The 17,476-nt window shown below is 44.6% G+C and overlaps 1 protein-coding gene across 11 annotated transcripts in view; it reads right to left on the bottom strand.

Moving 5' to 3' along the window:
• R3HDM1 (R3H domain containing 1) overlaps positions 1-17,476 on the bottom strand; it is a 476,151-nt gene that overhangs the window by 312,909 nt on the left and 145,766 nt on the right. For 9 of the 11 annotated variants that reach the window (XM_029605380.1, XM_029605381.1, XM_029605379.1 and 6 more), the window contains 2 exons: positions 16,532-16,573; positions 16,020-16,109 (listed from right to left, as the gene is read on the bottom strand). The exons of the other annotated variants lie outside the window; for them this stretch is intronic. In XM_029605380.1, coding sequence (XP_029461240.1) covers positions 16,020-16,109; positions 16,532-16,573 — 132 coding nt within the window. The remainder of the gene's footprint in view (positions 1-16,019; positions 16,110-16,531; positions 16,574-17,476) is intronic. 11 annotated transcript variants of the gene reach the window in all.

Raw genomic sequence — 17,476 nt, 5'->3', positions numbered from 1 at the left:
TGGTCAAAGATATGGCAGCTGAGATTCAATGCCAAGAAGTGCAGAGTCATGTACATGGGGTGTGGAAATTCAGAAGAACTGTATTCGATGGGGGGGGGTGAAGGGATGATGTGCACGGAGCAGGAGCGAGACCTAGGGGTGATAGTGTCTAACGATGTGAAGTCGGCGAAACAATGTGACAAGGCGACAGCAAAAGCCAGAAGAATGCTGGGAATATAGAGTAAGAAAAGGGAAGTGATTATCCCCTTATACAGGTCCTTGGTGAGGCCTCACCTGGAGTATTATGCTCAGTTCTGGAGACCGTATGTCCGAAGGGACAGAGACAGGATGGAGGCGGTCCAGAGAAGGGCAACCAAAACGGTGGAGGGTCTTCATCGAATGACTTATGAGGAGAGATTGAAGAATCTAAACATGTACACCCTGGAGGAAAGGAGGAGCAGAGGTGATATGATACAGACTTTCAGATACTTGAAAAGTTTTAATGATCCAAAGATAACGACAAACCTTTTCCGCTGGAAAAAAAATCAGCAGAACCAGAGGTCATGATTTAAAACTCCAAGGAGGAAGACTCAGAACCAATGTCAGGAAGTATTTCTTCATGGAGAGGGTGGTGGATACCTGGAATGCCCTTCCGGAGGAAGTGAAGACCAGAACTGTGAAGGACTTCAAAGGGGCGTGGGATAAACACTGTGGATCCATAAAGTCTAGAGGATGCGAAGGAAGAGAGGGTGGCTCACAGGAATGATGGCTACTACCTGGAGACAATACCCTTATTCAATAAACATACACACGGTTAATGCGACTCCTACATTGCTCTAAGCTACAACGGCAAGAGGAAATGTGGAAAAAAGCATTTGTATTCACAAAATAAGCGGAGAGTAGCTTGCTTGTTATGGCGGTTACTACCCCAAACCAAATAAGTCTGATACTTCATTTTCAATGCATATCCAACATAGCTCTCTGCTGCAATGGCAGGGGGGAATGAAGTAAAGTAGATCCATATACAGACAATAACCAAACAAGGTCCAAATTACATACAGGCCGATAAAGTAAAATTCGCTTGAGAGCGGGCGAACGCCCAGGCCATTCTCCTGTGCGTGCAATTCAGTAAAAAAAAAAATATTCAAATTAGGGCCTGCAGTAAAAAGAGGCGCTAGGGACATTGGCGCGTCCCTAGCGCCTCTTTTTCGACAGGAGCGGCGGCTGTCAGCGAGTTTGACAGCCAAAGCTCAATTTTGCCGGCGTCTGTTCTCAAACCCGCTGACAGCCACGGGTTTGGAAACTGGACGCCTGCAAAATTGAGCGTCTGGTTTTCAACCCGCGAGCCACAGGCCAATTTTAATTTTATTTTTTTTTTAATTATTTTTAACTTTTGGGACCTCTGACTTAATATCGCCATAATATTAAGTCGGAGGGTGTACAGAAAAACTGTGCACTTTCCCGGTACCGGCAGAAATTAACGCCTACCATGCATAGGTACTAATTTCTGAAAGTAACATGTGTGGCTTGGCTGCACATTTTACTTACTGAATCATGCAGGAATAACTAATAGGGCCATCAACATGCATTTGGATGTTGTGGGCGCTATTAGTTTCGGGGGGGTTGGACGTGCGTTTGACACGCTATTACTCCTTACTGAATAAGGGGTAAAACTAGCGCGTCGAAAACATGTCCAAACGTGGGTTAACAGTGCGCTCCACCGGAGCGCACTTTACTGTATCAGCCTGATAGTCTGGGTAAACATGGGTGTAGCTTGCTTAAAGGAAGCTAGATATTTCACTTAGATGCAGTTCCAACACTGCTCTCTACATTAATGGCGGGGGTTGAAGGGAAATAGAACCAAAAGATTATAAAGGGCCAAGAGTAACAGAAGTATTAGAGGAAAAAAAAAGTGCAAAAGCTTGCTGGGCAGACTAGTTGGGCCGTTTGGTCTTCTTCTACCGTTATTTCTATGTTTCTATTTCAGAACTGTCCATCTATAGTTTTTAGTCCTTCCTCAACGATAACATTACAAAGTAAGAATTGGTAATAAGGAATCCCCCCCCCCCTAAACATAACTAGAGTCCCGCAAGGTTCCTCTCTCTCCCCGACTCTCTTCAACATATATCTCCTCCCCCTTGCCAACTCCTATCTAACCTAGGCCTTACCCATTTCATCTATGCGGACGATGTCCAAATTCTCATTCTTATACATAAATCTGTCTCCAAATCACTCAAGATCTGGGCCAACTGCCTTAACTCCATTAACCTGCTTCTCAATAACCTCAACCTCATCCTCAACCCAGAAAAAGCAGAACTACTCATTATCTCTCCAGACTTAAACCACCTCTCCCCCCCTGACACAACAGTTTCAACCACCCACCAAGTAAAAGACCTAGGTGTTATTCTAGACAACCAGCTGAACCTGAAAAAATTAATTAACGCCACAATAAGAGATGGGTTCTTTAAACTCCAAGTTCTAAAGAAATTAAAACCCCTCCTCCACCTCTGCGTCTTCCGTACAGTCCTCCAAGCCACCCTATTCTCAAAAATCCACTACTGCAACTCCCTTCTCATAGGCCTCCTTATGACTACTATCAAACCCCTCCAATTGCTCCAAAACACTGCGGCCAGAATCCTCACCAACACCCGCAAGAAAGAACATATTACCCCCATCCTCAAGGACCTCCACTGGCTCCCATCCACTTTAGAATAATCCATAAGAGCATCACTATCATCCACAATCCACTATCATTTAACCATCACACTCACTGGCTAAATGACTCTTTAAAATACCACACATCCAACAGACCAGTCAGAGCAGCTTACAAAGGATCCCTCCACACACCATCTCCCAAACTGTTCCACCTCACTGCTACCAAAGAACGGGCCTTTTCATTAGCAGGACCCAAGTTATGGAACTCCATGCCTCCAGATCTATGCCTGGAACACTGCACCCAAACCCTCAAAATAAATAAATAGATAAATAAATAAATAAAACTAAAAACCTGGCTGTTTAAACAAGCCTTCACAAAGACAATTCATTCCCTACGATTATCCCTACCGCTATCCGCCTGTATTCTTCTACCTATGATTTCAAGTACCTGATTCCCCTTCTCCTTCCTAAACTTACATAAATTATTGTATATATCCACTGTATAATGCCTTAATATAGAATCTACTATATATAAGCTTTAGTTTAGAAACCACTGGATCTCCAGTGGTCACACCGCTGTTTTCATAACTATTGTATATATCCATTACACACTGCCCTAATATAGAATCCATTGTATATAAGCCATAGTTTAGAAACCATTGGATTCCAGTGGTCACACCTCCGACCTCCCAGTTATTCAAATTATGTTCTAGTTAACCATTTTATTTCCCCTCCAAGTTACCCCTCCCCCCTGTTCATTGTAACTTTGACCCTTGTGGCATTTTTGTTACCAAGTTCTTTGTAAACCGATGTGATATTTTATATGAATGTCGGTATAGAAAATTCTTAAATAAAATAGTCTCATATGCAAGTCTAGCAACTAGGAAATCCACATAAAGAGCTGCGATCAACAATTTCTCAATTAGCTTATTGAAAGTGAGCAAGACTCTGGGAGCAGCAACCTTCAGATCTAGACAGACCCAGTCTCTGTTAATAAGGCCATCCACAGCCAGATATATTTATTAAAAATGCTTATCCTGCTCTCTACACCAGGGGTGCTCAAACCAGTCCCACGGGCCCCCCAGCCAATCAGGTTTTCAGGATATCCCTAATAAATATGCATGAGAAATATTTGCATATACAGGAGGTGGTGCGTGCAAATGCATCTCATGCATATTCATTAAGGATATCCTGAAAACCTGACTGGCAGGGAGGGCCGTTTGAGCACCTCTGCTCTACACAAACTGCCCAAGGTGGCTTATAATAAATGTGTATTTTTATTGTATCATACAAAAAGAACACAGTAAGAAAGTATAACAGTATTTAGATGAAAGAAAAGTTTACAAAGCTTGGAAACGTCAGCTTAACATCTGGATTCTTCATACAGAAGATTGATAGTATACTAAGAATGATTTCTTATTGTAATCAGATATACTAGTAAGACCTAAATAATCTAAGCCTCTGTGCTAACCAGTCCTCAGGACTATTAAGCTCCAGCTCTATAGTCTCCAGCCTAAAATATTTGTCAATTTTCCTTCTGGAAGATTCTATATAGCAAATATTGAAGAGCTAAACCCCTTCTATTAACGACTACATCCAATCATCATAAAAAAATTCTACCTCACCACCCCTCCAACCCTGCTCCCCCCATAAGCTCTCTCACCTAACCAGTAACCCCCTTATGTGACCAAGGGATCAAAGTATGCGGTTATCCCAGGTGCTGCCAGCGTAGTTCTGAATAGCCACGTTGGAAGCATAAGCTATCAATACAACTGCTCAGCAACTGGGCCATTTTCAGGTACTGGGTGGATGGGAGAGTTGGAGGGTGGTGAGATAGAATTTTTTTTTTAGATTTGTCTTCCTGGAGAGGGAGGGGGAAGGACTTGAGTGCTGGCACCAAGAAACGTATTTAGGAGGAGATTTGGGGGGTAGAGTGGGGAGTAGCCAGTAGGAGTTTATTAAATTTGATTTGGGGGGGGGGGGGGGGGCTGAGAATCAGGCCAGGAAGCCTGAGGTGATTTTCTTCTATAGGACTGCCACTTAACCTGATAGCTTTTGAGGATATCAAGTTAAGTGGCTGGTTACCTGGTCACATAAAGCTGGATAACTTTATAACTAATCTGCTATATTCAAAAGCTGGTCGGCTAGGTTTAAAGTAATCCGGCTACAGGTAGGCGGATGACTTTAGGCGAGTATATATTGTGGGACATTTATCCTGCTTAAAATTAGGGATAAGTTATTTGGCTAACTTTAGCTGGATAACTTGTCCACTCGCTGGCTTACTGAATATGGACCTAAGTGATTTGTTCCTCATTTTTGTTATAACAAACACAAATTCCTCAAAAAATAAAATAAAAACTGAAAACAAAGGTCTCTACCCTTGGGCTATGTGAGGGTTCATCTTCGGTAGAAACCACCAGGGAACAGGTTTGCAAGCATGGTACTTGCCCAGAGGCATGTGGGAACCCAGTTGGCAGGTGGGATGCTGCCAGTGCAGGCAGGCCTGGGTAGTGTTTGGTAGGACCCTCTAAGTGTTTACAGAGTTAAGCCTGAGTTGGTGTTAGGGGTAGCGCTAAGTTGTTAAACTACAGTAGGCAATCTGAAATTTCAAAGGAACACTTACAGATGCTTTATGCTTTCTTATTAGAAGTTATTTTTCTCAATTAGCAACTTTTTAAAAAATGCAACTTCGGCAAAATAAATAGTTTCCCCAACCACACAATTCACAATGAGGGTCATAACAGTACAAATTTAAATGACATCCAAGTTTGTAGCTAAAAACGTAACCCTTTAACAGGTACAAAATCAAATAAGTCTTTAAAGCTTGCTTATGAGATATCCTTGTTTCGTTATATTTTTCATTTTTACTTCAGTCCTTTAATCTAGAAAAACATGTGTAAAATAAATTATTAAATGAAACATTCATCTGCAGATAAAAATGCCTTAGTAGAAAAGCTATTTATTATTGTTCATTAAATTAGGCAGGCAGTCAACCGTTCAGAAGAGATTAAAGTTCATTTATAATGACAGTAGCATCGGTCCCCCGATGGGGGACGTGTTTCGCAGAAGGCTGTATCGGGAGGGAGTACTTTCAGCAATGTTATGTGTGGTAACATTACCGAAAGTACTATTACTTTGAAGACCCGTGCACGGTCTATTCTGTCCCTCCCGACAATAAAGTCACCTAAATTACTAGGGGAGACAGAGGATGCTGATTAATACACTCAAGTCATTTCCTGTTCAGAAAGCAAATTTGCTTACCTGTAACAGGTATTCTCCTAGGACAGCAGGATATTAGTCCTCACACATGGGCATAATCATCAGATGGAGCCCGGCAAGGGAAATTTATGTCAAAGTATGCCACTACCCACGTGTCCACGCAGGGTCCCTCTTCAGTCTCGTAACATAGAATTACTAACAAAACAAACAACAAATATTGTGGAAACCCAACCCCATGGTGTGGCGGGTGAGTTTGAGGACTAACATCCTGCTGTCCTAGGAGAACACCTGTTACAGGTAAGCAAATTTGCTTTCTCCTAGGACAAGCAGGATGGTAGTCCTCACACATGGTTGAATGTATAGCTACAGGCTGTCCCTGAACAACAGGTAAGACCAACAAGCACCTAACCAGATGCCAACGGGTACAACAGGTGCAGCTGGTAACAGAGGGAGACAGACTGAACCCGAAAAAAAGGGCCTTAGGCCTTTTTCAGCTGTAGAACCCAAGAGTTGGGTTCTACAGCTGAAAAAGATTCTGAAGGACCGACTGGGCGAAGCTGCTGTCGTGTCGGCCATCCTTGTCCAAGCAGTAAAAGGCGGCGAAAGTATGGAGGGAACTCCACATCGCAGCCTTGCAGATCTCTGCTACGGGAACAAGTGGGCCGCCAAAACCGCCATAGCTCTGAACAAGTGAGCCTTTACATGGCCTCCAAGCTAAAGGCCTGCCTGAGCAAGGCAGAAGGAAATGCAATCCGCCAGCCAGTTTGACAGCATTTGCTTAGTAACCCGATCTATTCTTGCTGAATGAGATGAAGAGCTACATAGATTGCTTGTGTCCTGCTGTCCATTCAAGTTAGTAAGCTAAGGCCCTCTTGCAATCCAAGCTGTGTAGAGCCCATTCGCCCTGGTCCGAGTGAAGCCTGGGAAAAAAAGGTGGGCAGAATGATTGACTGATTAAGATGAAAATCAGTCAACACCTTAGGTAGGTATTGCGTACTTACTCTATCATGAAATAATTTCATATAGGGTAGATACGTCACCAACGCCTGAAGTTCACTGACCCTGTGCATTGAAGTGACTTCAACCACGAAGATAATCTTCCAGGTCAGGTATTTCAGATCACAGGAGTGCAGAGGCTCGAAAGGATCTCGCAGGAGCCAAGCCAACACCATACTGAGGTCCCAGAGTACAACAGGAGGCCAAAGGGGAGGCTTCAGCTGAAGCAAACCCCGCATAAACCACCCACTATGGGCCGTACAGAGAAGGGCGAACCATCAACACCCTGGTGATAAGCACCAACGGCGCTCAGGTGTACTCTGAGTTGGTCCTTAAACCAGCATCCGTAAAGTGCAACAAATAGTCGAGCAACTTCAGAGTGGAGCAACACAGATCCAAGCCACGGTCCTTGCACCAGATGAAAAACCTCTTCTGCCTCAGGCTATAAGACTTCCTGGTGGAAGGCTTCCTGGAAGCTACCAGGATCCGAGATACGTTGTCAGAGAAGTCAAGGGGCTGGAGAACTAGCCTTTCAACATACAGGCTGTCAGAGACAACACCCTGAGGTCTGGATGGCGCAGCCTGCCCTAATCCTGCGTGATCAGGCCGGGGGAGATCCCTAGGCCAATCAGTTCTCTGACAGACCCATAGGAGCGGGAACCAGATATACGAACATAATTGCCATGCTGGGTCGGACTAAGGGTCCATCAAGCCCAGCATCCTGTTTCCAACAAAGGCCAAACCAGGCTACAAGAACCTGGCATGTACCCAAACACCAAGAAGATCCCATGCTACTGATGCCAGTAATAGCAGAGGCCATTCCCTAAGTCAACTTGACTAATAGCAGTTAATGGACTTCTCCTCCAAGAACTTATCCAAACCCTTTTAAAACCCAGCTACACTAACTGCACCAACCACATCCTCTGGCAACAAATTCCAAAGCTTAATTGTGTGTTGAGTAAAAAAGAATTTTCTCCGATTAGTCTTAAATGTACTACTTGCTAACTTCATGGAGTGCCCCCTAGTCCTTCTATTACCCGAAAGTGTAAATAACCAAGTCACATCTACTCATTCAAGACCTCATGATTTTAAAGACTTGCCTCGGCCAACGAGGGGGAATGAGAATCATGGTCCCCCTGTCCTGCCGGAGCTTCAGGAGAGTCTTCATCACCAGGAAAAGCTGAGGATATGCATACAGAAGGCCCTTGCCCCAATGGTGGGCAAAGGCATCCGAAGCTAGTTTGCCATCCCTCCTGTACAGAGAGCAGAAATGCCTCACTTTGCTGTTGCAGGGGGAGGCGAAGAGGTCCACATCCGGGATCCCCCAAAGACGGAAGATGCGATGTGGAGATGAAATGCTCAACTCAGCCGGTCCGCCACCACATTCTCCCACCTGGCCAGGTACATGGCTCTGTGAAGAGTGCCCTGGGATTGCGCCCATGACCAAATTTGAACAGCCTCCCGACACAGGAGGAATGACCCTGTGCCTCCCTGCTTGTTAATATACCACATAGCTACCTGTCAGTTTGGATCAGGACCATCTTGCTGGATAAGCGATCCCAGAACGCCCAGAGAGCGTAGTGGATCACCTGCAGCTCCAGAAAGTTGATTTGGCACTGCGCTTCCTGAGCAGACCACAGACTTTGCATGTGGAAGCTGTCCACATGCATGCCCCAGCCCAGGGTGGATGCATCCATGGTAAGCACAACTTGGGTAGGGGAAGACTCAAAAGGAACCCCCTGCTCCAGATGGGGTAGACTCTCCCACCAGGACAAGGAAGTCTGAAGAGGCTGCATGATGCGGATGCACACACTGAGGTCCTGGGTGGCTTGTCGCCACTGAGACTGCAGGGTCCACTGAGTCCCGCGCATATGCAAGTGGGCCAGGGGAGTAACATGGACAGATGCGGTCATGTGGTCCAGAAGGCGAAGCAAGAGGCGGGCCGAGACCTCCCAGCTTCGGAGGATCAGACTCTCCAAAGTCGCCAGAGCAAGCGCCTAATCGCGAGGCAGATAAGCCCAGGCCTGAGCCGTTTCCAGCAAGGCACCAATAAAGCTCAACCAAGGTGATGGGGTGTGATGGAACTTAGGGTAGTTGATGACAAACCCAAGGGACTCCAGCACCTGCATGGTCAAGCTCAGGGAGTGAAGACCCCCCTCCTAGGTGGCACTCCTGACCAGCCAATCGTCCAAGTAGGGACACTTCCACTCCCAAGCCTGCGGAGGTGCGCACCCACCACTGCCAGACACTTGGTGAAGACCCAAAGGGCCAAAGTGAGACCGAACGGCAATACCCTATACTGGAAGTGCCTCTCGCCCAAGAGGAACTGTAGATACTTCCTGTGACTGGGGAAGATCTCGATGTGGGCATGTGTATCAGATTGAGGGAGCAAAGCTAGTCCCCTCTTTGCAGGAGGGGAAATCAGGGTGCCCAGCGAAACATTTTGAACTTTTCATTTGGAGAAATTTGTTCAAGGCTCTCAGATCCAAAATGGGAACGAGTTCACCTGTTCTCTTTGGAATCAGGAAATAGTGGGAGTAGAACCCCCGCCCCTGCTGCTGCAATGGTACGGGCTCAACTGCTCTGGCCATTACAAGGACGGAGAGCTTCATCAAGAGAAGTTCCTGATTGGAGAACAGACCCCCAAGATGGGCGCAGAGGAGAGAGTGCTGGGACATCCAAGAAGATCAACTTGTACCCTCAGCGAACGATGGTTAGAATCCCACTGGTCTGAGGTAACCTGGGCCCAGCGGTCCACAAAGGACCACAGCCGACCTCAGATTGGAGGATTCAGAGAACTGGCTTATGCTTCCCCCCACATCCAGTCAAAACCCCATGGCGGGGCTCTGCTGTTGCCTAGAGCAGCCCGGGAGTTCGAGCACACATGAGGCAAGGAGGGTAGTATTTCTTCTGGCAATAGAAGGACCTTCTGGGTCCCTGACAGAAAGACTTCCTGGCGGAGTACGGGGAGTCCAACGAACTAGCTGAGAAATGCTGAAGGGTCTCATGGTGATCTTTCAACTGAGTCACAGCATCCCGCACCTTATCCCCAAATAGGTACTTGCCAGTACAGGGCAGGTCTGTGAGCTTTTCCTAGACCTACAGTTGGAGATCAGAGGCTCAAAGCCACACCATCCTTTGGGTGCCAATGCCCACTGCTGCCACCCTAACCACCATCTCAAACACATCATAAGTGTACCGCACCTCATTTTTACCACACTCCAGGACCTGCTGGGTGACTGCCAAAAAGGCATTCTGCTGCTGCTGGGGGAGGCACATGGACAACTCCTGAACCTGCTTCGAAAGGTTCCAAGTATACTGGGTCATGTACAGCTGGTAGGAAGCAATAAGAGCTATCAACAGAGTGCCCTGGAACACCTTCCTACCCAAGGCGTCCAATGCTCTGTGTTCCCGACTCGGAGGCACAGAAGTGTGGGTGCAGGAACACTTGGCCTTCTTGAGGACTGACTCTACCACAACTGATATGGGAGCTGAAATCTCTCAAAACTCAAAACCTGCTGTACTAAACAGACTGCATCTATTTTCCACTTTACCGGAGGAACAGATATGGGGTGCTCCCAGATCTGAAGGAGTAACTCCTTAAAAAATATCATGGATGGGAACAGCCACCACCTCCTTTGGGGCATCAAACTGGAGGACCTCCGGAATCTTATGTCGTTCATCTTCCCCTGTTGGAGCTGGAAAGCAATGGCTTCCGCCATGGCCCGGACAAAGAACACAAGGTCAGGTCCTCTCGGTGGGGACCGGCGCCTCTCCTCTGGAGGAGATGGGTCCAAGGGGAGATCATCCGAACCATTAGAGGAATACTCTGAGGACCCCTATGGCGGGCCCTTGCCCAGACTCCTCTGCCTGGGCACCGAACACATCACAGGCACTGTGGGTACTGAGGCCCTGAGGGACCAGGAACCTGACCAGATAACTGGGCACGGTACCAAGGACCCTGATGGTGCCATGGGCCGCGCGCCAACCCATCCTCCTTGAAGGAATCCTCGATGGGAACGCCCCGGACAGAGGAGGCACCGATAGCTGCTGGGGTATCAAAGAACCCCTGGGTACCGGCAGCTGTTACGTAGGCAAGACTCAGAGGAGGACATTGAGGCATTCCAGCAGCAGTGCCAACATCATAGGTGCCTGCTCTGGCACCGGTGGAATCGCTGGTGGAGTTGGCAGTTCGATGCCCTGCAGGGCTCGGATTACCACCAGCTGCACTCTGCGGTCCAGCTCCTCTTGAAAATCCATAAGAGACAGAATGGATGGAGGAGAAAGAAGGTGTCACCAGAATTCCCTTGCATCCCTGAAGGAGATTGGTGCCTGGTACCGGTATTGGTGGGGAATGCCTGGGACTCCAGCAGGGTCGCTTCAGAGGATTCACTGTGGCTGCCGGTGCCAACATGAGCCCAGTGCCGTGCGATGACTGTGACGCTTCTGGGGATTTCCCACGGTGCTTGGCCCAGTCTTTCCCCAGAACCAAGGAAGATTGAGAGGATCCTGACGTCCTGGAATAGGATGACACCCTATCTCTGGCACCTCTTTCCCGAGAGAGCCCCAGAGGGGAAGTGGACAGTGAAGGTTGTGTGTCCATCGGCTCCTCGCGGCCCTTCGGCATATATGTCCTGACGCCAGAGTCAATGGCCCCAAAGGCCATCGTACTTGTCCAGACAAGTACGATGGCCTTTGGGGGTCATTTGATTGCAAAAACACCACCCTCGGATGTTGTGCCTTGTCCCCAGGCAGAGAATACAGAGCTTGTGTAGATCTATGACAGACATGGTCCGCGGGCACCGGTGAAAACCAGATATCGTCATTAAAAAAGAGCCGGCGGCTACCAATGAATGATACTACTGGGAATTGACAGCGTGGAAGGAGAAAAAATTACCATGCCGCCCCTACTGAGGCACTGGCTGGGAGGAAGGGAGACCGTGGCACAGAAAGTCAGTAATCAAATGGGAAAATACAATGAAAACACATACAAACCTAGAAGTGTTGGCAGAAAAGGCCCTAATGGCTCATCCTGTCTGCCCAGCAAGCTCCCAAAGTTATCAGTTTCCCATACTTATCAATTACTCAGATCGCCAAGGTCAGAGCTCTTGTTGGTTACTATTTGAGTCCAATTTCCTTCCCTCCCTGCCGTTGAAGCAGAGAGCAATGTTGGAGTTGTGTCACAAGTGTAGTATCAGGCAAATTACCCCCATGCTTATTTGTTTTCCCAGTCTTTACAGTTCAATGTCCTTGTTGGCTGAATCCAATTCCTCTTTTCCCCATTTCTCCCTGCTGTTGAAGCAGTGAGCAATGATGGAGTTGCATCAACAATATGAAGGCTTATTTGTTAAGGGTAGTATCCGCCACACCAGCAAGTTACCCCCATGCCTCTTACTTCATTCCTTTCCCCCTTGCCTTTAGGGATCCAGTGTTTATCCCATGCCCTTCTGAAATCTTGCACTGTTTTTGTCTTTACCATGTTCTCTGGCAGGGCAAATATTTCCTGACATTGACTGAGTCAGCCTCCCTGGAGTTTCATTTCATGACCCTTAGTTTTATTGATTTCTTTCCAGAGGAAAAGGTTTGTTGTTGATCGTGCATCATTAAAACTTTTCAAGTATCTGAGGGTCTATCATATCTCCTCTGCTCCTCCAAGGTATACATATTTAGGCCCATCAACCTCTCCTCACAAGTCATTTGATGGAGATCTCCCACCGTTTTGGTCACCCTTCTCTGGACCGCCTCCAACCTGTCTCTGTCCCTTTTGCGATATGGTCTCCAGAACTGAACACAGTAATCCAGGTGAGGCCTCACCAAGAACCTGTACAAGGGGATTATCACTTCCTTTTTCTTACTAGATATTCCTCTCTCTATGCAGCCCAGCATTCTTCTAGCTTTAGCTATCGCCATATCACTTTGCTTTGCCATCTTTAGATCACTAGACACTATCACCCCAAGGTCTCTCTCCTGTGCCGTGCACAGCAGCCCTTCACCCCCCCCATCGCATACAGTTCCTTTGGATTCCTGCATCCCAGATGCATGACTCTACACTTCTTGGAATTAAATCCCGGTGCCATATCTTTGGCCACTGTTCAAGATCCTTAAATCACATCTCATTCTCTCCACTCCTTCCGGCGGGTCCACTCTATTGCAGATCTCAGTATCATCTGCAAGCAGACAAACTTTACCTTCTATCCCTTCCGCAATGTTGCTCACAAAGACGTTGAACAGAACCGGTCCCAACACCAATCCCTGCGGTGCTCCATTTAACACCATTCTCTCTTCAGAGTAGACTCCATTTACCATCACACGCTGTCTTCTACCCATCAACTAGTTTGTAATCCATGCCACCATCTTGGTGCTCACTCCCAAGATTCTCATTTTGTTCACTAAGTCTTCTATGTGGGACCTTTACTAAAATCCAAGTAAATCACATTGAGTGCTCTTTCCTGCTCCAATTCTCTAGTCACCCAATCAAAGAAATCAATCAGATTCGTCTGACAGGACCTTCCCCTGGTGACTCCTTGCTGTCACAGATTAAACAAGCCACCATTATGTAGGTAGTTCACTATTCTTTCTTTCAGTAGAATCTCCATTAATTTTCCCACCACCAAGTGAGGCTAACCGGCTTGTAATTTCCATCCTCCTCTCTGCTCCCACTCTTTTGAAGCGGGACCACCACTGATCTCCAGTCACTCGGCAACTCTCCCGCTTCCAGGGAGCTATTAAACAGGTCACTCAGTGGACCCTCGAGCACATCTCCGAGCTCCCTTCGTATCCTCGGATGAATCTCATCAGGCCTCATGGCTTTCTCCCTTTCAGTCTTCCTATCTCTTTCCATACATTCTGTTCAATAAGCTGGGTTTAGTTAAATCCGCCCCCCCCCCCCACCCCCAGGCTTGTTAACCAGCGACTGTCCTTCTCCAGCGTCTTCCTTAGTGAACACTGAACTGAAGTATTTTTTAATATTTCCACCTTTTCTTTGTCCCTTTCCACACATTGATCCTTTTCACCTTTCAGTTTCACTATACCATTTTGGACCTCTCTCCTTTGTTTGATGTATCTGAAAAAAGATCTGTCACCTCTCTTTAACCTCTTTGGCAATCCTTTCTTCCGCCAGACTTTTTGCTTTCCTGATTGCTTTTTTCGACTCTCAGTTTAGCCACATATTCTTCCCCATATTCCTCATTTTTGGGATCCTTTATATTTCTTGAACACTGTTCTTTTTATTTTTACTTTATTAGCCACCTCCTTTGAGAACCAGATAGGTTTCTCCAATTTTCACCAGAAGCAATGGTTGTTTCATAGGCTGGAACCAAAGACATAACCCTTTCCACTATATTAAAGATACATTAAATCTAAAACTGGTGCCAGGTTTTTAAATCAAATCAAAAAAGCTGCAGTCAAATACTGCTTGAGGCTTACAAAATACCAATCTCTCAATAAGATTTTGATTTAGTTTCTGACATACCAATGCATCTTCTACGGTGTGGAGTACTGATATGCAGACATAAGGTAAAAAGCACAAGACTGCTTCTATAGCTAAGTCCATAAGCAAAGCACGTCACGCAGCACTGTCTGAATTTTCAAGAAAGCTCATCACCCAGTAAAATATTTTGCTAGCTACCATTTTTATGGGTTATCAAAAGGCTTGGGGATAAATGCTTGGAGCGGCAGTTATTGCCCTTAAGAGAAACAAAGGAGTATCCTGCACAGAGTGGCAATTACTACCTTAAGAAGCTTGCTGGGCAAACTGGATGGATCATTGGTCCTTTTCTGCCATCATTTCTACATAAACCATTCATACATTAATTTGGTCTTCAAGATGTAAGAACTGAATAGCAAACTCAGATACAAATGAACAAATAGAAGTTTGATATAATATAGCTTTATCAATATTTGTCTTTATCAACAGCTTATCAAGAAGCATCAATATTACATCAAAGAGTTAGTAATAAGCAGAAATCCACATACAAAGAATGAAAAGTACAACAGTCAAAATAAAAGTTAGGAAACAATTTAAGTGGTAGGTTAAGCTGTGAATAACCCACCAGATGAGGTAACAGTACCAAAACAATCTCTGCAGGCAAACTTAAGCCAGAGAAAATCGGATTATATGGCAGCACTGTTCATAACACCTGTGCATTTGCTTAAGCACTTATGTTGCTTTTACATGTTTCTGGTTACGTTTAATCATTAAGTCTTGCCACAACTGTGCTCATTTTTTGAAAGCTTTTAGAATAATTGCAAATAAAAAAAAAAAAAGAGGGAAAACAACATTGCACTAAAATTAATGTGTAGAGGAAAGTAAAGTGTTCATACTGAAGTGGAGAGTCCAACCTAACATAGCGTCATGTTGTGCTTGTTGCTACTTCAAGGGCATTTGGTCAAAATTGCTACATCAAATTTCAGTGGATTAAAATTTGGACCCAACATGCATGCATCTCTGTAGACGCCGCCACTACTATTAACAGAGTAAATCTGCTGTGAAATTTGGTCTAACTTATGCATATATTTGTCAACTATTTTTAGGTACAATACAATGTTACCCCCGCTAAGGTGGAAATAATTATAGGGAATGATAACCAGAGCTAGGTCAGAGTAAGCATGTATGGCTCACAGCTAGAAGATATCTTTAGAACAGTTTAGGAAAATAAAAGTCAGGCAGACTATTGGGTCAAGTGCTAATCTGCCAAAATCTACGTTACTAGCAAAACACTAATATCCTAGTAACTGAAAGTCCTTATTTTTAACCGGCATATACATATAAAAAAGCTTATTCACCAAACCAAAAATGATGAATACATGAACATCAGGACTTCCAGAAGCTGATGAACAGTTTAGAGCTCATACAACACATGCCTTTGGAGCAAGCAAAAAATTAAACCATCTTCAGTTTATCAATGAAGATGGTTGGTTTATCATTATCAGATGGTCCCTACAGCTGTTTTAAAAAAAACAGTATTAGAAGTTACAATAATGAGTTTTTATGGCATTACCAACAAAATATTTTAAACAGAAAGTTAAATCTCACTTTCACTAATTTTATTTGCATATTTGCAGACTCACTAACAATCATCTGTTTTTTATCTATATATCACAGTTTCTTTTTTGGAACAGTGTACAGGCGTCATTTTGATCGCTGATTAAAATTGGCATGACTTTTTTACCTGTATATCCTGTGATATTTCAGCTGTGGTAGGAGGAGGAGATTCTTCACACACAGCCAGACTTCGAACAAGCTTTAATTTGGAACTTGACTAAAGAAAAGTATTTGCAATTAAAAACTACAGTTCAAGTAACAACTAGCTTGCACGCAACAGCTGTTTTAAGCCCACAGTTCAAATTCACATCTTCAAACAAGAACAAAATAAAAAATGAGTACCTTTGACAAAGGGGAAGTAAGCACTCACAGCTGTGAAATCAAAATAGCATCAGCAAACAGAATATTCCTGAGATCAACACAACATAAAAAAAGACTAGCAAGCTCTTCTATCTTTCATAAAAAGCCATGTAAAATAAACAGGCAAAGCAGAAAAGCAGACATGGACTCTAAATAAAAATATAAAAAGGTACTCTTTTGCTGAAAAGAAATAATTCAACTGAATGCATGACTCACAAAAAAATTCCTCAAGCACAGAGGATTGCCTAAACATGCCAGCAAGAGTCTATTGTACTGTACCTTTGACCTTTTTCCTGTTTGTCCAAAGGTCTGCACTGGCTGCTAAATAATGGGTATATAATAGAAAAAGATCACATTAAAAAGATAGACCAAAAGCAAGAGGTAACATTGGGTATTTAAGAATTACAATGTTAAAAATGAAAATAACTTTTTGTTTTATTGGCTGTAAGAATTTTTTCATATGAAATCCTATGCTCAAACTTAGCAAAGTAAAATGTTTTTGGTCACAGAACTATATGCCAAAACTATTTTCTACCATGACATAAAACTCTAGCCCTGTTTTCTATTCTAATTCATAAAGTGCATTAATACACCTAATATATAGGATCATGTTTAAAACCTTAACTATCAATATTATGGACAGTATTTCATGCTGTAATATGGGAACAGAAATGCTGAACCACTTCTTTTCTGGACTGCAGTTCAAATAGCAATACTACTTATATTTCTCAAATCATCTGCTTCTTTTTCAGATCTGTTCATTTGTTCTCTTGTAGGACTTTTTTCTTTTTTTCAAGCAAAGACATTTCATTTCAGATTCACCCCTTGCCTCACCCTGTAGCATTGTGGTACATGAGATGCAAGCCTGAATCTCCTGCATGACAGGGAATGGGAGGGGAGTCAAGGTGTTCCACAGAAATGATCCACTTGATTCAGGAAACGAAGGAAAGACTTTTCACTATAGTGATGACCCTTGTCAGCAAAAGGAGAGGTGTTAAGGAATAATACTGAAAATAACTTACCTCCAAGCCTGGCAAGGGATTCTATGCTCACCCAGAAATGCTGTCTAGAGTGGAAGTGTAAAGGTTTATTACGATGGTTCCAACAGTCAGATTTTTAGGATGATCACAGTGAATATGCCTGATATAAAACTTACATACAATGGAGTTAGAGCATACAAGTATCTCAAGTATATTCACTGTGGATATCTTGAAAACTTTACTG

This window comes from Rhinatrema bivittatum, chromosome 6 (assembly GCF_901001135.1).
Source record: "Rhinatrema bivittatum chromosome 6, aRhiBiv1.1, whole genome shotgun sequence".
Lineage (NCBI taxonomy): Eukaryota > Metazoa > Chordata > Amphibia > Gymnophiona > Rhinatrematidae > Rhinatrema > Rhinatrema bivittatum.
Note: the sequence above shows the minus strand (reverse complement) of the source record. Positions and strands in the feature narration are given on the sequence as shown.